We start from the raw sequence: 20077 nt of genomic DNA on the forward strand, positions 1-20077 counted from the left end.
GCTTGCGAATGTAGCAGTGGCTGCCAGTAGAAGGAGCTCTTCGGTCTTACCTAATCCAAAAGGCAAAACATACACAAACATGGCGTTATCACGAGCGGGCGAGATGCTGTCCTCTCTTCGCTGTTTGTTGTATTTATTGGTCCTCAGCGTGGCAGGAATAAACTCGTCGACTCTTCGTCTTCATCCTGAGCAGCGTTACATGCTGCCGCAAAACAGAGGATTTTTCACAATAGAAGCAAGTGAGGCTTCACTGCACGGAGATGGAGGTGGCTCCGCGGCTCGAGCGCTGCATCTGCCCGCTCGCAGTGGAATCGAAGGCGGGTCGGTCTCCAGCGTCTACCCGCAGCATCGAAGTCGCCGGAGCGCTGGTAAACCGGCGATGCCAAAGGTGTACGGCCAGGTAATATAACGCATTAACTGCGTGATACCGCTCACTTTGACGCGCACATCGAGCTTCACCTCAGCCTGACCTTACTGGTATGGGTGGCGTAAATAAATTACGCACTGTTGTTTCCGAAGTAGCATCAATTCCTGCACCTTATGCTTGAAGCAGGCTCCTGTTGTGTGGGGGTCGGTTTACCTGATGCCTTTAAACGTCACACCGGCAGTGTAACATTACAATTCACTAAACGTTCATTCAAATGAATGTAATTGGTCAGCGGCAACCTGTCCGCGACACTTTCGACTGTCGCTGAAGAAACGAGACAAAAGTAAGACACTGCGTATGTTCAATGGAGTTCCCGAAACATCTCCTTTGTCGTGCCAGGGAACGGAAGCGTAACAAGACCAGAAAAGTGAATTAGGCAGAGGGTTTGGTGTCAGTGTAAGGGGACTGGTGCTAACGCTAGGTGCGAAACAAATGTCCGTGTCTTTACCTGCCGTCTCCGGGGGGTGGGCTGAAGTGAAATCACCAAACGTGGATCCCATACAAAGAGCCCACGGAGGCAGACAGAGCAAGAAATTCCAAATTTTAAGTGGAATTATGCGTGGAGCTCTCCACACCCCAGGTCACTGACCTCAGTTTGGCTAAATGTAAAAGCAAATGTTTTCCTGGTGATTTGCACCTTTGGGCCACTTCCACAGCTGCTGCATTGGTTTGTCCACTTATCTGTGTCCTTGCCCCCCTCGCCCATAGTATTCTTTGCTAAGGAGAAGGTGGAGCCCAGTAATGGTTAACTACAGTGCTCTTAAGTGCTATTATAGCATTGGTATTCATTACAATGCATTGTAATAAATATAATGCTATTGCACTCTTTGTTGTCTTGTGGGATTATACAGTTATTGAGCATGCACAGACGACAGCATGATGAAGGTTGTTTAATGAAGCATTACAGCTTCAGTTGTGCTAAGGGAACACAACTGACAGGAAAAAACAGCTCACTTCCACTAAAGAAAAAGGAATTCATCACCGTGGTTCTCTATTTCAAGTATGATGAACTTTGCTGGAAACCTTTTCAAGTCAACTGGCTTTTATTGTCATCTCAACCATGTACAGTGGTACAGTACAGCTTGAGATGATACAGCGTTCCTCCGAGACCGCGGCGCTACATATTACATACAACAGACGAACACAGGACTATGTAAAGTGCAATGTGCAAAAATTGCAAAAAAAAACCCAAGACAAGAGCCTGCAATGGAAATGTGCTAAATACTGAGTATTGTGCAAAAAGTAACTTGGTGCCTGAAGGTGTGTGTGTGTGATCCCAGTCACTGAGTGTTCAGGAGTCTGAACACCTGCAGGTAAGAATCTGTAGACTGTCGTCCTGCAGTATGATAGTAAACAGGAAAACTTTGGGTTCAGTTCTGAAAGATGAACAACATAACATCATTGTTTAAAGAAAACTTTTTATTATATTCCATATTTTCACCAACCTGCCACATCATTCTTTGTGAGGGGCAGCCAATCAGAGCAAAGGGAGGGGAAGAGAGCTAAAACACCTTTGGTCAGACAGTGGATCAACTGAGGGGCTCTGCTAAGGCTCACTATAAGATGCATAAGGATCATTTTCCAATGAGGCATACAGATAAATGTAAAAGATCCAGAGAATCAAATGGCTGTAAATTTAGGAAACAAGTCAAGTTACTCTTTTGAAAAAGCAGCAGAAAAAAGTTGGAGTGTGAAAACAAATATTGTTTAGTGTTTAATCGGTGGCAAAATGTATATATTGGTTTTCAAGGAACAGATAAAAGTATCTGTGTCTGTTTAAAAACCCAACGAATGCTTTGTACGAGAGAAGAGAGGCAAATGGACGTGTCCACGAGTTGTCATCGAGCTGCTTTCTCGTGCTGACTGACACTTCTGGTGATGCCTTCAGTCAAAACACAGCTATAGCCTCCAGAGAGTCACATCGGGATCATGTTTTGTCACTGGTGAACGATAAGGCTGGAGGAGGTTGGCTGGTCGAGTGTTTGCTCCTCAGCTCGCTGTCCCCGTTGGCTTGTAGTGGTTTGACTAAACTTGTTAAGGTCCTCGAGCAGGCATTGTAATTAGAGGTAATGACTGTCTGAGTTGGGTGCAGTGTGCATACTTGATCGTGAATCTGTTCACCTAATCAGCCTCGACTGTTGGAAGATGAGAATATCACAGGTTTGGATGACGGCATTAATGTGAAAGTCAGATGGAGCTGTGGACAATGGCAGCTTTATGTCAAACCAGAGTTCACGGCAGGAAGTTTCAATGTATTTTCTCTGTGTCCGAATGCGGGAAGCTTCCCTCATTGTGTCAGCCATGACCAAGCTAGAATGGTGAAAGCTTGAAAGCTGTGCTATCATTATTTCCCAGTCTTAGTAAGTCTTCATATCTAAGGACCTTCACTGGGCAAAATTCCTACTAAACTTCTAACACAACCCACCTGCTTCAGCGCTCACATGCTCTCTTGAAACAGTGTGTTGTCCTAGAAGTGCAACACTTCAAACAGCTGCAGTTTGTCTGATTTGCTAAAATTGATATTAAATAATTGATAAAAATGCAGAAACACCCAGGAGTTCACGATAGGACTCAAGTTATTAAAAAATAGAAAATGCTAAGATTTTATTAGGCTGCAAATGTGTTCAAGGTATTTTTTTTATTATTCATTGATCTGCAGAGTCTCACTTATTTAGTCTTTAGGTTTCTGTTTTTTCATATTTGATAACCTCGAACTAGAGTGTATTTGGTTTTAAAACCACTTAAGGGACACTTAAACTATGTAGAATTACACTTTTTTTGTCAAAGTTAAAAAAATGTTGCGTAATTCAGCACCTGAGGCGCTGCAGGTTCACACATCTGGATCTGAGCAGTGTTTTCTGTCTGTCTGTGAACAGCATTAGTCATGCCTCTGTTATTATGATCGATCATAACAGCACTACAGCGTTTTACATGGTATAAAAGTGTCGTAAAAAATATCATTATGGTAATATTATGATTTTGCCAAAATTAACTTGATCTAACTTTGAGGTTAAATCAACCAACCCTTCTTTCCACTGATGCTCTGTGGGTTGGGCTTTGGCTCAGCCACTCAAGGACTGTCACTCATTGTCCTGAAGCCATTCTATTCTTCTTCTAGCTGTTTGCTTCAGGTCAGGATTAAAAGTAAAGTTAAAGTAAATAAAACTGTACAAACTGCTGTCAGAGAGTTCCAGAGTCTGGGGGCCAATGTAGCTCTGTCTCTTATAGTTTTCAGCCTCATATGCTGCACAGCCAGCAGGACCCTGATCACATGACATCACGGGTAGGGATGCTAATCGAGAACCGGTTCTTGTAGCGACCCAGTTCTCGGTAGTTCAGTTTCTTTGAATTTTTAGTCTGTTTATCGATTTATCCGTTCCACTTGCACTTCACTATACACTACAAGTGATTTCAGTTCATGTACCAGTGAAGGAAAATAGTGGGTCAAGAGCACAGGTATGATGACGATGGTGAAGTGCAAACGCTCTGTGCAAGCGTCTGCACAGACGGCATGCTGAGGCTAAGCTAGCCAAGAATCCAGAGTGATGTTAAAGCTGACCCAGCCCTGCAGACTCACCTCCAACTTCAACAGGTACCAAACTGTTTCTACTGGTTTCTAAAGTAGAATCACCGTGGTGATGGCTTTGAAGTCTGTTTGTGCTGGTTTCATTCCTGCTTTGTGCTGTAAACTTTGCATTAATGGCTAAATACTAAATGGCGTTGTTCCCGCTGGTGCAGGGTCCGCTCTTCAGCAAAGGTTTCTCCACTTGGTTCAGTCCAAGGCGTCCTCAGGTGATGCGTTGACGGTCTTAATGTCTTCCTAAATTTTGTCCATCCACTGTTTCTTCGGTCTGCCTTGAGGCCGGCGTCTTTCTGGGTCGGTCCTCATAGTCGTTTTTGCTACAGAGTTCTCATCACTTTGAATCACGTGTCCATACCACCTCAGGCGGGACTCAAGCATCTTTTCCTTGATTGGGGCTACACCTAGTTGCTTCCGTATGTCTTTGTTCGTAACACAGTCCCATCTTGTAATTCCCAGGCTCCATCGAGAATGCGCATCTCCATGGCGTTTAGGGCCAGTTCATGTGTGGTCAATGCGGGCAACATGCAGAGTCATACAGGGCTACTGGGCAACCACCGTTTTGTAGATTTTTCCCTTAAGTCGATCTGGCACTCTTCTGTCACAAAGGACACCAGTGACTAGAGCAGGGCGATATGACCAATAATATTTATCATGATATACATTTGAAAATTTGTTTCAATTCCTTGGAATCGTTTGCCACTTTTAAAAACGATTCCCTTATCGATTCCAGTCGCCCCGAATAACGTCATCACGTTGAGTAGCGTCTTTTACCCAGTAGGAAACACGGCGCCTGAGCGGCACAAACGCTCAAAAGTTTGGTTACACTTTATGAGAAAGGATGACAACAGGGCAACGTGCAATACTTGCAAAGTAGAGATTTCATCAAAGGGAGGAAACACTACAAACATGCAAAAGCATTTGCTCAAAAAACACGCGATTGCTTTCAACGAATGTCGTGTTTTTGATCCGCTCCGGACTAGCGAAGCTCAACCCAGCAGCAGCGGTAGCGTTTCCACGTCCTCTCCCGTTAATACTGCAGGTAACTAATCAATTAGCATTGCATATTATGTTAGCGCGATTTACCTTATTACAAAACCTGCTATTACTGTGCGTTGCATTTAGATAACCATGATGAGAGAGACAGAGTCTGGCTCAGATGCTGGCAGTTCTCGCTGCAGTCTACCGGTAGCGTCTCCTTTCAGGCAGGATAGACGAATGTCACCCAGCAGTGTCTAAGTTTGTGGTCAAAGGCTTGAACCCATTTGCCACAGCAGATGCCCCCGATTTCACTTTGGTAAGTGAATGTGTTTAATTGTAGGCAGGACATTACTGGATATTCTTGTGTAATTGCTACAGAATAATTTATGTTATACTTTGTTATTGCTACAGGAGAATATTTATTTTATTATTTTACATTTACAATTTTTTTTTCCTGGGGACCCTGTGACACCCCATTGAAGAGCCGTAGGCTGGATCTCTTAAGATCTTACTGTTGGGTTTGTAAGGCCATGTTACTCCTAAATTTCTATCTTGTTCAAAGAGAAGATATAAAACACAGTTCCAAGCTAATCGACTTTAGTGTTCTCCTTTTAAAAAAGAATCAATAAGAGAATCGATAAAGAATCGAATCGTTAAACAGAATCGAAAATGGAATCGGAATCGTGAAAATCTTATCAATACCCATCCCTAGCCGTGATGGTATCCATACAAAGGATAAAGTGGAGGGGTGATAAAGCTGATCCTTGGTGGACTCCGACGCTAACTGGGAAGGGAGGTGATAGTCCAGCGGCGCATCGGACTGAACTGGTGACGTTGTCATAGAGGAGCTGTATCCATTTGACATACACCTAAGGGACACCATGCGATCTTAAGAAGTGCTATATGAGGTCATGGGGTACCCTGTCGAAAGCCTTTTCAAGGTCTAGGAAGGCTGTACCGTCTTGTTCTTTTCCCTTTGCTTCTCCAGCAGGAGGCGGGCAGCGTGTAGCGTCAGTTGTTCCGCATCCCTTTACGAAACCGCATTGGTTGTGGGTGACGTTGATAATTTCCCGAAGACGTGCATTGATGACTCTTTCGAATATTTTCACCGTGTGACATAGTAGGAGAATAGGACGATAATTTAAGCATTCGGCTACATCCCCTTTGTTCTTCCATATGGGTATGGTAATACTGGTAATACTGGTTGTCCAGACCTTCGGGACTTCCCCTGTGCTGAAAGTCTTGTTAAACAATTCTGTCAGGATGGCCATTCCCGGTCGCCCGAGAAGCGACCGGGAATGGCCATCCAAAGATAAGGGACCCATCAGATGCTGAAATGGCCAAACTGGTCGGGACTGGTCCAGTGTGATTCGTGTACACTCTGGAGCTGGTTTTCCTTGCAGGTCTCTCTGCATTTATTCTTCTCTGACCAGTTTTGCTGTTGCGTCTGCTTCGGTTGGGATATCGTCTGGTCCAGTTGCTGCTCCAGTAGGAAGATATGTTTCAATAACTGTTGAAATTGGTCTGAAACTGCTAAGAAGGCTTGACCTTCAGTTTGAATTTAATTTTTCTAAGGGACCACAAGATGAACCACGAATGTTGTGGAGGGCAAAACCAATAAGCTGAACTCAATTCTGCTCAATATTAATTTGATCTCTACATAAAGTGTTACTGGTAAGAACAGATGTTACGATTAGGCAATGAAAGGTATATACTATACTAGGGTATAGTAAAATGCCAACGTTTTATCAGCATTTAATCAAAATGAAGCCTTAAAATTTCAATGACTTTTAACTTTAAGAAGCTTTATTGTTAGAGCTGTTCTTTAGTCTGTTTTGGGCTTGAACAAGTACTTTAAAGTCAGCATCACTGTCTGATGTGGAAATTCGAAGCACAGTCGTATCAACAGGAAATGCCAAATCTGCGTAGCGCTCAGAAGCAGAAGACAATGTCATGATCTTGCTTTTCACAAAACTCTTACATTTCGGCTCTCTGTTTATTACTTTGTCCAGGCTGAGCCGTCTAACAGCTGAGGGGTGGCTTCTGTCTCCCAAAGTGTACCAGACTGTGATTAAGTCCTCTGTCCTGATCAAGTGAATTATTATAATTACAACACCAACACCATGGTTAATTTTTAGCACTGACCGACACAGCACCTCCTCATGTATAATACGGTTCAAAAACTCCAATTTTATTTCTCCATTCATTTCAGTCTCTTTATCTTTACGTGGTTGAAAAGTCGAACATTCACCCATCGGTTGTAACACGTGACTGTTTGTCAGGTGTAACCAAGCATGCTGTCATAGTCCCTTTGATTCAGTGCATTTCTGCCATCTCCCTGTAATTTCAAACTCATTGTTATCACATGTGCAAGCTGGGATATGAGTAACTGGGTTTAGTCATGGACTTCACAGGTCTCGTCCAGAGCCAAAAATAAAAAGTCAAAATGATCTGCTTGGCTTTTAAACAAAGCTCCAGATTTCCTGCAACGTCCTCGATCCGTCTTATGGTTTGCCTGGAGAGGGGCAGTCTCAAATGCTTCTTATTTCTCAGGGGATATCAATGCAGCAGAGCTTAACAAAGATAAGGGACCCATCAGATACTGAAATGGCCAAACTGGTCGGGACTGGTCCAGTGTGATTCGTGTACACTCTGGAGCTGGTTTTCCTTGCAGGTCTCTCTGCATTTATTCTTCTCTGACCAGCTTTGCTGTTGCGTCTGCTGAGAATCATTTTTAACTTGATGCTCCCATCAACAGTCTCATTTTCAATGCACAGCAATGAGCCAAACTGTTAAAAACACATCTAATATTATCTAATATTACATAATTTTAAGGACTGACATGAGCATGCACTACAACCTGCAATCCACTTCCTGGATGGTTCTGTGCTCAGCTGGATCGTTAGTTTGAATTTCAGGCTGAGAGTAAGGGAAACATCAAACTTACAAACCTCACTGAGGTGCGGTGGGGCTCTCCCACACCCATGTCACAGGTTTTTTGTTTTTTAAACATACACTGAGACGTTGACACAGAGAGGAAATAAAACATGTTGTCATAGATTACTGTCTGGTGGTGTGCACGGCTAGTACATTAGATGATCAGTTGTTGGTGTTCACCTGAGATATTCACCAGTTAAAGTGATTATTCATATTTTCTTAATGTCTGTTGATTGTTATGTATCTGTACGGCAGGATGCAGCAGCCTCTGTCTCAGGAAGTTGTGAAAAAAACTGTGAAGTAAAACAGATGAGAACCACAGTAACCAGTGTTGGTCGGCAGTGCTTTGATGTAGAAAATCAACCTTTCTTTGTAGGCTGCAGCACAGTGCTGGTCCTCATTCAGTGCTGGAAGCTAACCTGCAAAGAAGGCTTCTGCTGCTAGCATTCACACTAGTCACACTCAGCAAACTAATCTGACCAATGAGCCGCCTGCATTTCAGTGTTAGGACTTGCTTAAAATTCTGATTAATGAACACATAAAAATTACACAGACAATTTTAAACCTCATACATTAGACTGGACGTTGGACTTGCAGTGTGTATTTTTGTTACCTAGTGCCACACAATAAGACCAGCCCAGGCATGTCTGAGAGCAGGAGCCATGTTTCAGGCTTCAGTGTAGTAAAAATTGAGCTGCTTCTACAGCCTGTGACAAAGCACCAAACATGCAAGAAAACTCTTACCACTAAAGGGGGAAGCGACAACCGCTGAGCCAAAAAACACACTGCTAAAGACAACCAAGCTAGGAAGGAGGCGATGCTAACAGCTGGTGATGTAAGGCTGAAGAGTAAACCAAACATCGCTGTAGCATTTGCTATTTACACTCTAAATCACAGGCGGAGCAAATGGTGGATGGAAATTACTGATGCAGTTATGTGGTGGTAAAAGCAGCTGGTTAAAAAGCTCGACAACGTCCCAGGTAGAAAATATTTCTCACTTTTATTATGAGGCAACATTGTGCAGGCTCCTGGGGAATTACAAGAAAAAACTACTTTAGTTATTGTAAAACAGGATTTACCAACACTTCCAGGGAAAACACTGCCTAACTTTAGCTTATGCTGTGTCGCTGCTGTTGCTGCCGGCACCTCGTGGCATCAGTGACAGTGGAAACCAAGGATGGATAATGCTGTTTGTTTTGTTAGCACAAATCAATGCTGCTATCTGCAAGCTGCAGTCACTGCAATTTCTTTCTCTAAGTCATCATAAATATAATTATCGCAAATGTCCTTGAAAGTTTTTGATTTTCATTGTGGATTTTAAGGCTACATTTTCCATCTCGAGTTGATTCAGACAGACGTTAAGCTGCTGGATCTCACACAGCACAAAAGGAATGTGCTTTGTCAAGCGATTTGTGGGTATTTTGAGCGTAGACAATTCAAAAACAACAATCGGGGACAATAACCACAGTTTTGATCTTTGAGACTTTGCTCTACACGACTGTTCTGTTTAAGAAGTTGGACAGATGTGCACAGAGAGACCAATAAATATGTCACACAACCCAACTGACGGGGCGCTCACTTTCTCACTTTAGACATCCCGTACATTTCAATGCCCCCACACCGCCCATGTCTTCAAACTGCACTAGTGTGTGACAGAAACGTGCATGGTGCATGTGAGCTGCCCGATCAGCTGGAGTTGGTGTTGCGTTTACAGCAGCATCGATCTCTCCACCCTGAAAGCAGTAGACGCGGTCCTCTGAGCAACAGCGCGCCTCTTTACGCTCTGCTCTGATGCTTGTGTGCTGATTCTGGTGCTCAAACCCTCTTTAAAATTCACCACACTGTCTCACTGTGAGCTGTCTGCACGCAGCCCACTGTGTGTGCATCTGCTCCGGTATGAAAACGACTTCATTGGTTTTTATCTGGTCGAGTTTGTAAAGCTGCTGTAAGACGTATCAAGCAGAGCCTTCTCGGTGTGGGCCAACTTGGGCCCATGTCTCAGTAGATCTTTGTAGCATTCATCATTTTCTATCGAGTGGCGGCATACCACACAGTAACAAGGATGTTCAACATTATCATTTGCCTGCCTTTCATTTGCTTTCATGCATTATTTTGGTGTGGAAGTTCTGGAACACCTTGCTTTGTGAGTCTGCAAAGAACTCGGAGGTCTGCAGTCACACTGGGAGGAGAACAGGGGCTCAGTTGTGTCTCGTCCCTGTTGCACTAAACCACCGGCCGGCCTGAGCATGGACACTGGACAGTCAGCTCGAGGTGAGAGTGCAGCGAGACTTCTCTGCCGGCCAGTCCTGCAGAGATGATGTCATTGTTTCAGTCGGGCTTCGTCGACTCTCTTGGCCACGCTGCCACCCCCTAACGCACACACACAGCTGAGCTGAGGAGTGGGGAGGGTGGAGAATGGGCTGAATGCCCGTGCATATCGTTGGTGCAATCCACTCCTTGGTACTACCAGACACTGAGCCGACCGCCTCCATCCTTCCAAAGAAATATGAAAGCACTAGAAGGGTGGGAAGCAAATGTGAGCGTTTAATAGAAATCTTTCATGTTTTTCCTTTCATGGTGGCGAGATACTTGGAGCAGTTAACACTTTGTTTTTGTGTGTGTGATTTCTTAATCCAAATTTTGACTGAAAAAATGAGGTATGTACAAGCACCACAAGAATATCAGTGCCATGCAGACTGCTTTCTGTCATAAAGCCCACTCGCGAGGCCCTGCGGTATTATAATTATATACTTCAGCATCCACTTTATGACAATAACTAACAGAGCGGCGGTCTCGTCCAGCTCCACCATGTTGAAGTGCAGCACTCGACCTGAGTATAGTGGCACAGGATGCTCTCCACTTGTTGTAGCTTCCGGTTAGTGCAGCTCTCGGTCCAGAGCTGCTGTCTCTATCCACGGTTCAAGACTGTGGAGCTGCACTCTGTCTAACAGTGGACGGGAGTCTTCTCCATCAGAGTCTTGATCGTCTGTCCAGGAGAAGCTCAGAATGTTCAGCTGCTGCTGAGCGTTTATGAGGAACAATGTTGATGATATCTTTTGTAGGACGGAAAAAAAAAAGCTGAAGTGAGTAACTGAACCTGATCTCCGTGTGAACTGCTTGTGTCTGATGGTGCTGTTCTGAGTACATTCCAGCTCCTGGAGCTTTTGTCAGGAATGTTGAAGATGGATTTCTTGGTGTAGGGTTGCAGAGTTATGTTCATGTATGAACATGGGTAAAACTGCACAGCGGCGTTCAAACAGGCAAAGGGATCAAGTTGAGCTGTGTCCTGTAGTCAGATGTTGGGTGGTAGAGCGCAGTCTATGCACGTGTCTGCATTTACCCAGGGAGCAGTCTTTACACTGGGTTACCTCTTTGTCTGGATCTTGTTTGATTTGAATGTTAATGTTTCACTCGGTGCTAATCCTGCTCTGCTGCTGTGTGTGTGTCCTGCTCCCAGTGACTCATGCATAAGCCTGGTTTGCTGTATTTCACCTCAGCCTGTATGAGGCTGACACGTCTCATACAAAGCACCAAACACTGCAACAGCATGTGCCACATGAACCATTTCTCCACCTGGATGATGTGATAAATAGACTGGTTTTTATATATAGTACACAATAGGGCAGGGCAATATGGACAAAACTATTTTCAAATATATATTTGAAAATTTGCGATATAACTGACGCGAGACAAAAACAAAATACTTTATAACTCCACAACTTTATTAGTGCAAAAACCCATCAATTCTTTTTCACTTAAACAAGCAGCTGTTTTTTATGTACATTAAAGCTTTATAAAAATGTAACAGTGCAAATGCAAATTCATTGCTGACAGTTTAACCAAAAGGGATTTCCAACGGAAATGGGCTGACACATCCTGAGCATAACCATGTATAATATCCACACAAGTTAAAAAGAGGTGCTTTGCAACATTAAACTGCAGTGTGCAGTACGCATTTTTCGGACCATAAGGTGCACGGGATTATAAGGCACATTAAGCGAAACAAAGCAGTCAGATAAATCAAACTTTATTAAACTCATTCTTCTTGCTTCCTCCACTTCTGTACCATTGATTCATTAATGTTGAATTCTCTGGCAGCTGCTCTATTCCCATGTTGTTGCAGTATATTAATGACTAACCTCGTATTGTGGATGGATTATCTCAGTTGTTCTCCTGACTGAAGTTTGGTCCGTTTACAGTATCCTGCCATGCGATTGCATTTGTCCCTAACTATCAGGAACCTTAACGTTAACTTTTATAAGTGGAAAAGTGTTAGTGTTCGTCCTCCAGATTCACTGTTTATGTTATGCTAACATAGCTGTGTCGCTAGCGATCACGTAGCACATCATTATATACCAGCTAGCCCAGCTTCAGTAACCCTACAAACGTCACTGCTGTTTAGTTTCCTGTCTTCATTTATGTTGGAAGTGATAGCAGAGCTGTACGTTTGAATTTTTTCAGAAATCTCTCAGTCAGAACATGCAATATCATGCTTAGGTAACTAGCAAAACTAGCACGCTAACTTCCAGTAACTTCCTGCTAACTTCTAACTCCGTGAAATGTAATAAATTCTGTTTTCATGGATGCCTGGATGTTAAAATTAATTGTTACACCCGGTAAAGCAGCCAAGCTGATGATTTTATTAAAGATGAAAGAATTTAGACAGATTTTAACTCTCAGTGATGCTGCAGTGTTCGTTTGACTTTGGGACTTGAAGCAGACGGAGTTTTGGACCCAGATTACTCCCAGATTTACGAGCATCTTAGTCCGACAAATAATAATAATGATAATAAAAATATTGGATTGCATTTATATAGCGCTTTTCGGGACCCCTCAAAGCGCTTTACAATACCACTATTCATTCACTCTCAAATTCACACACTGGTGAAGGCAGCTACAGTTGTAGCCACAGCTGCCCTGGGGCGCACTGACATACAATACAGCAATAACAACGGCCCGCTTGCATGTTCTACAAAAAAAATGTGCTTTGTTGTGTATCTGACGGACAAACACCAAACCAGTTCCACATCACTGAAGTTGCAGCGTTTTTACAAACCAGTTCTGGTTCATTTCTTTCACTCAACGATCCGCCTTTCTTATTCTCTGTTGCCGCCATGCTTTTTGGCCATGTGCGTATGAAAACAAAGGCACTGCACATGCGCGTTTTACTCATATTCTGTTGCGATATTTTATTTTCTTATTGTTGCCTAACATTGTATTGGTATTACAATGAATGATATGATATGGCCCAGCCCTACCGTGGAGCAATGACAGGAGGAGACTGGCCTAAAGGACAAAGTACATTTTTCCATCTTGCTGGCTGTGTGTGTTGTGTATGATGAAATGGCAGCAGGAGTGTGCTATGAAAGTCGGTGTGATGCTCGGGGCAATGTTCTGCTGCGTTCATGTGAACGTTCGACATGTAACCGGGAGTCGTAGTAAGTGTACTCCCTGATGGCCTCATTCAGCGGCGTGATGTGTGGCACACTGAACCAGGCCTCCTAATTCCCAGATTTCAGTGTGTTTAAGCACATTGAAAAACAGCTGCTGACACAAGTTTCAGTAACAGTGGCACATTTTTCTGTCTGCTGCCAGTACAGGTGTGTCAGGATACAGTGCTGCTTGTTTCCCTGCACTAACGACAGCACTCTGAAGCAGGCGGTCTGTTGAACCACTGTTTATGTATATATGTGTGGATAATGTAAAGAATGAATTTCAGCAGCAGCTGCAGTAAATCCAGGTTGTTCAGAGTATTGTGGAATATGAGGAAAACAAAGTTGGAGCCTTATGGGTGTCTGTGAGTGTTGTCACTTGAGTTGGATGATTTTGGGGCCTTATTTTAAAAAGTGACTGAGCTCAACAGACCTCTGGAGCGTGCTCATCATCTCTGCTAACCCACCCAAATCCTTGACATAACTGTGTGCAGGCAAATTGAATTGTTGGTAATGTAGGCATGAGTAAGAAGTGGTTCTGGAATAAATGAAGATGCATCTGGTTCTGCTTATTAAACACAGCTCTGGTAATAGTAGCGCAGTCTGATTCAAACGCTGGTTTGCGGTGTGAGTAAAGCGTTGCAGTGCTGATGTTAACCTGGTGCTTCATGCTGCAGGGTGAGTGACGGAGCCGCTCCGGTCTGTTAGCTCTCAGGGTTTCACCTTGGAGCGCTGGAGCTTGATGAGCAGCGAGAGCTCCTTCCCTTCTGCACGTTACGATGATTTGGTTTGCTGGTTTTACTGGATCCTGTTTCACAGAATGTGGAGGGTTAAATATGGAAAGCATCACGCATTGTCTGCGAAACACTGAGACGAGGAGCGCTGCAGTACAGTTCCCCTGATGGCTGCTTGCGACGCCCTCTCCTCTTCATCCCACAAAAAGTGGCCACATAACTGTCAGAAAGATTGATGGACGTGAGCATTTAAGGAGCTCCACGCTTCAGGACTGCCGGCCGTGTTGCAATGAGGAAGAAAAAGCAGGACAGGCAGTGAGTCGTGACATTTCACTGACCTTAGGGCGGCTTCATCAGTGTCCTAAATAACAACACAAAGATGGGATGTCTCTCTTCTGCTGTTACTAAGCTACAGCTTGCCCCCTTGTCAAAACTCTGAAGCAGTGCTGACGGTGTTTTTGTTTCCTGGACAGATACGAACTGGAACTGAGCAGGAGACTTACCATCAGCTGTTTCTGCACAATGTTCTGTAGGACAACAACATGACACAGACTATTCCTATGAAATATTACTGCTTTCTTTAAAAGGACAAAATCCTACAATTAAAAAAAATGTTAAAACTTAAGTCCACGGTAACCATGGTAACAGCAAGTGCTATTGAGTATGACAAACATCCAGTGAAGCTGTGGCGGTGGGTGGGGTAAAAGGTGGGTACTGAATAGGGCTGGGCCATATTATACCGTTCACGGTAATACCGGTATAATGTTAGGCAACGATAGGAAAATGAAATATCGCGATAGAATGGGAGTAAAACGCGCATGCGCAGTGCCTTTGTTTTCATACGCACATGGCCGATTGTTGAGTGAAACAGATGAACCAGAATTGGTTTGTAAAAATGGTGAAACTTCTGTGATGTGGAACTGGTTTGGTGTTTGTCCGTCAGATACACAACAAAGCACATTTTTTTGCAGAACATGCAAGCGGCCGTTGTTATTGTCGTATTTGTCGGACTAAGATGCTCTTAAATCTGGGAGTAATCTGGGTCCTAAACTCCGTATACTTCAGGTCAAACAACACTGCAGCATCACTGAGAAACTGTCTAAATTCTTTCATCTTTAATAAAACGATCAGCATTGCTGCCTTACCAGGTGTAACTATAAAGTTCAACTTCCAGGCATCCATGAAAACAAAAGTTATTACATTTAACGGAGTTAGAAGTTAGCAGGAAGCTAGCGGAAGTTAGCTCGCTAGTTTCGCTAGTTACCTAAGCATGATATAGCATGTTCTGACGGAGAGATTTCTGAAAAAAATCAAACGTACAGCTCTGCTATCACTTCCAACATAAATGAAGACAGGAAACTAAACAGCAGTGACGTTTGTAGGGTTACTGAAGTTGGGCTAGCTGGTTTATAATGATGTGCTACGTGATCGCTAGCGACACAGCTATGTTAGCATAACATAAACAGTGAAGCTGGAGGACGAACACTAACACTTTTCCACTTATAAAAGTTAACGTGAAGGTTCTTCATGGTTAGAGACAAATGCAATCGCATGGCAGGATGCTGTAAACGGACCAAACTTCAGTCAGGAGAACAACTGAGATAATCCATCCACAATACGAGGTTAGTCATTACTATACTGCAACAACATGGGAATAGAGCAGCTGCCAGAGAATTCAACATTAATGAATCAATGGTACAGAAGTGGAGGAAGCAAGAAGAATGAGTTTAATAAAGTTTGATTTATCTGACTGCTTTGTTTCGCTTAATGTGCCTTATAATCCCGTGCACCTTATGGTCCGAAAAATGCGTACTGCACACTGCAGTTTAATGTTGCAAAGCACCTCTTTTTAACTTCAGTGGATATTATACATGGTTATGCTCAGGATATGTCAGCCCATTTCTACTGGAAATGCCTTTTGGTTAAACTTTCAGCAAGGAATTTGCATTTGCACTGTTACATTTTTATAAAGCTTTAATGTACATAAAAACCAGCTTCTTGTTTAAGTGAAAATAAATGGAAGGTTGTCTTTTTGCGCTAGTAATGTTGTGGAGTTGTATTTTGTCTCGCATCAATTATATCGTCGGTTATATCGTTATCGCAAATTTTCAAATATATATCGTGATAAATATTTTTGGCCATATCGCCCTGCTCTAGTACTGAATATAAATCCTCTTCATTAGTGTTGCAGAAAGCTGGGGGAGTAAATCTGTGCGCCCCCACAGTCAGCAGGGCTACAGAGTGACCTGCAACAGTTATGACGACTCTTACCGCTAACCCCGAAAACTGACATGGGTCAGATTAAAAGCCAGGCTTTTATTTTGTGTAACCGTGGGAAACGGAGCTGCCCAATTAGCAATGTTCTTGTTGTGTAAAAAGTGCTTAAGTGTCAGCACTGAAGCCATAAGAGTTTTTAAAGCTTGCATGAAGTTCTCTCGAGACTGCAGCCCGCTCACCTGTAATCAGCCGGCTGGCAGCTCCACAACATTTTTGTAGCCTGGTGTAAATTGTTGGACTTCCTGTCGCAGAGTCAGATCTCCACCGTCTCAGCTGGAGGTAAACAATGCGGCTGTACATGCGGTGAAATGGCAGTGGGGGGCTCTGCGGAGGGATCGGCGTGTCTTAAAAAGCACTATAAAACATTTTACTGTGAGTTTCTGGGAACCCTCAAATATGCCTGTTGAAACCCTGATCTATCAGCAACAGGAAGCATGCGTGACGGGTCGTGTTACGGTCAGCTGAGCCTGAACCACAAAGCCTGATCTCTGCAGGGGTTCACTACCACTTCATGGAGCTTGGAACAAATATGCTGTGTTGCTGGGAGTTAGGGCTGCCACGATTAGTCGACTCGTCACGATTACGTCGACTATCAAAATCGTCGACGACTGATTTAATAGTCGACGCGTCGTTTGAAGCTTTGTAAGATCACAAAAGACGCAGGAATAAGTAGTAGGATTTAAGAGTGTAATAACGGACTGAAACAGAAGATGGCAGCACTGCATGTACAAGGATGCCAGCTGCCGTTAAACCCCGAAGAAGAAGAAGAAGAAGCTCTGTCCCAGAATTCATAGCGCGGCCCAGTTCAGTTTCCAACAATGGTGGCAGCTAGTTAGTTTTAATATTACTCTTATTATTCTTTCTGGGTCACAAAATAAACGTTTAACATATTTTCTTTTTTTTTTTTTTCTTTTTTTTTTTTTCGTTTAACATATTTTCAGGGCTAGGCTCACTAGAGCCGTGAAAACACCGGACTCCCGGCAAATCGTTTTCAAACCCACCGCCGTCTTTCGCTACTCAGGTTAAACATACATAAGTCACTTAGATAACTTAAAAATGTTGTTGTTTGGCTTTTTGTAGTATTTTATTTGTTCCTGAGTAAATCGGTTTGGCTGAGATTAAAGTTATAGTTTTTACACAGCTGAATAAACATCAAGCAGACAGCTGATTATCAGAAGTGTGAGATGCTCCAGAATTTACTCCGATGTCCTGTTATATTTTAGATAGCAAGGAGTTTATTAAACTTCACCGAAACAATCTGCAAATTTCATTAAAATTCAATAAACTATCATCTTGTCTTTACTTTTAGTTAGCACATACCTTAAACACTTCAAGCTGTAAGCTAATGATAGTTATATAGGAGCAGATGCTGCTGGTGCAATAAGCTGTACGTCCAATGGATGATGATCTGACTAGTCGACTATCAAAATATTAGGGGTGCAACGATACTCGTATCGATATTGAACCGTTCGATACAGTGCTTTCGGTTCGGTGCGCATATGTATCGAACAATACAAAATTTTAAATTTATTTGATCAACTTTCCTTCTGACGATGCTGTCTGTGTTGAGCGCTCAGTGGATCTGCACCCGACAGTGCAGCCTAGGCGGAGTAGTCGAACTCAGATTCACTGAGCGCAGGGCGAGCTAGCGAGACAGAACTTAGGCTCGTTGCAACATGGCAAATTGAACCTCCCCCACCCTCATTCAGATCTGGCGTTTGGAACTATTTTGGTTTTCATGTGACGTATGACCCTGAAGGTAAGCGCGTCATGGACTAAAGTAAAACAGTATGTTGGATGTGCCATGCAATGCTCAATTACATGGGTGTGAACTAGTGTGTTAGCGCAGTTAGCTCGTTAATGTGTTGGCTGTCTAGCCGCATGCACGGGGCGATCAGGGGTAGCTCGTTAACGGAGATTTGCCGTGTTGTGGCGTTAACGTCATTTCAACGAGATTAACGCTGACAGCACTAGTGGGAACACAACGAATATGACTGCACATTTACGCCGACATCATCCTGGTGCAAAGACAAGTGGAAGCAGACAAAAACAACAAGCATGCATGCTACAAACTTTACCCGAGTCATTTAGACAGCCGTTAGCACAGGATTCTCCTTATGGGGACATGATATGTTTAATATGCTGCTGAGAATATAGCCCAGAAGAAGAGTATAGTAGAGCTTTTATTTTGAAAGAGACATTTCTCTGTAATAAACTCTCTTTTCCAAAGATGAGGGATTCCTCCATCAGATACAGGGCTCGCAAAATTTTTCCAGTCGGGCTACCAAAATCTATCTCTTCCCTGCCCGTCGGGCTATTGTAGGAAGGAAAAATATATGTCAATGCTTTTGCAGTCTTTCAGAAATGTAGCTGGGTAATTATGTCATTGGCATCGGTGAGCCACTGTCAATATGTGACATATTGAAGTCGCGTTTGAATTTGCGCTTGTTTTTTTGCTTTCACTTTGCAATCGTGCGAACTGTGTATAGAGAGCGACAGCACTGATCTGTGAGTGATGATAATTTGTGCACCAATTCCTCTGACATCGTCTTATTAATCGTTAGCTTACTATGCAAACATGACAAGTGAAATCTCCCGCAGCTTAAACATGTGAGAGGTTGATCGCGCAGAGAATCGCTGAGCTTATGTGAGTGCATGTGTAAAAGCAGCAGGATATATATTTTAGTTCTGCTGAGCCAAATAAGACAGGTCAGGGTGAAGAAGTGACAGCCAAAGAAAAGCTTACCACAAAATGCAAAAGTTATGACAAATCAGACTATAAGGCAAAAAGAAAGTGCAGCTTTATGGTTTCATGGACAAAAGAATTTCTGTGGCTGCAATATGACGAGCTAAATAACCAGGGCTGCACATAAGTGGTCCGCAGGTGCACATTCGCTGTCAAAATAAAAAACACGCACAAGATAAGAAGTTGCAACGCGTGTTTGCGTACAAAAGATTTTCAGGAGGAGGACAGACATTTGTTTAGAACTCTTAAAGATGTCGAAGAAGCTCCTTTAAGCAATTACTGTGAGGTTCCTCCACCTCCAAAGAAATGTCAGGAGTCCGAACCACAAAAGAAGCACGTATTCTCGGAAAAGTAGTTGCAGGAGGTGAGCTGGCTTCAAACAAATGATGAACGCACAGAGATGTGGTGCAGAATGTGCCGTGAAAATTTAATAAATGACAAATTAAAAAGGCATGAACATTTTTTTTTGTATCGAAAAAATATCGAACCGTGACACCAAAGTATCGAACCGAACCGTGAATTTTGTGTATCGTTGCACCCCTACAAAATAATCGTTTGTGGTGTATACGGTACACATGTTGTTGTCGTTGTGGTGCGTGCGACATGTGCAGTGGAGCTGCACAGCAGTAATCACCCATGGCGGGACCACCCGTACTGCTGAAGGTCTTCCTGCAATTTGCTGCAACCTGACAGACAATATTTATCTCTGGACTCATCGCTGCTCTCTGGATTCATGTGTCCGTCCCGAGAGCCCCTTCACCCCCTCACAGGGACCAGCGATGCCAAAAATACAGAGATTTATCGCTGCAACACCTCGGCTCCAGACACGGCCCAGACTTTTACCTGAGGGAGGCACGCTGAAGAAGACGGAGAGGAGGAGGAGATGACTAAAGCGGGTCTCAGTGAAGTTGACTGTGCCGCAGCGCCTCATAGTTGTCCCTTTGTTGGACCTTACATCAGGAA

The 20077-nt window shown here is 43.4% G+C and overlaps 1 protein-coding gene across 2 annotated transcripts in view; it reads left to right on the forward strand.

Moving 5' to 3' along the window:
* sorl1 (sortilin-related receptor, L(DLR class) A repeats containing) overlaps window positions 1-20077 on the forward strand; it is a 90757-nt gene continuing 70680 nt past the window's right edge. Inside the window, exon 1 of one of the 2 annotated variants that reach the window (XM_085244700.1) lies at window positions 1-400. In XM_085244700.1, coding sequence (XP_085100826.1) covers window positions 80-400 — 321 coding nt within the window. In that variant the 5' untranslated portion in view covers window positions 1-79. The remainder of the gene's footprint in view (window positions 401-20077) is intronic. The other variant, XM_085244699.1, reaches the window with a different exon arrangement.

This window comes from Mchenga conophoros, linkage group LG14 (assembly GCF_057382185.1).
Source record: "Mchenga conophoros isolate Kocher_MC1m ecotype Shallow Benthic linkage group LG14, M_conophoros_male_GT1.1, whole genome shotgun sequence".
In the NCBI taxonomy this organism is placed as follows: Eukaryota; Metazoa; Chordata; class Actinopteri; order Cichliformes; family Cichlidae; genus Mchenga; species Mchenga conophoros.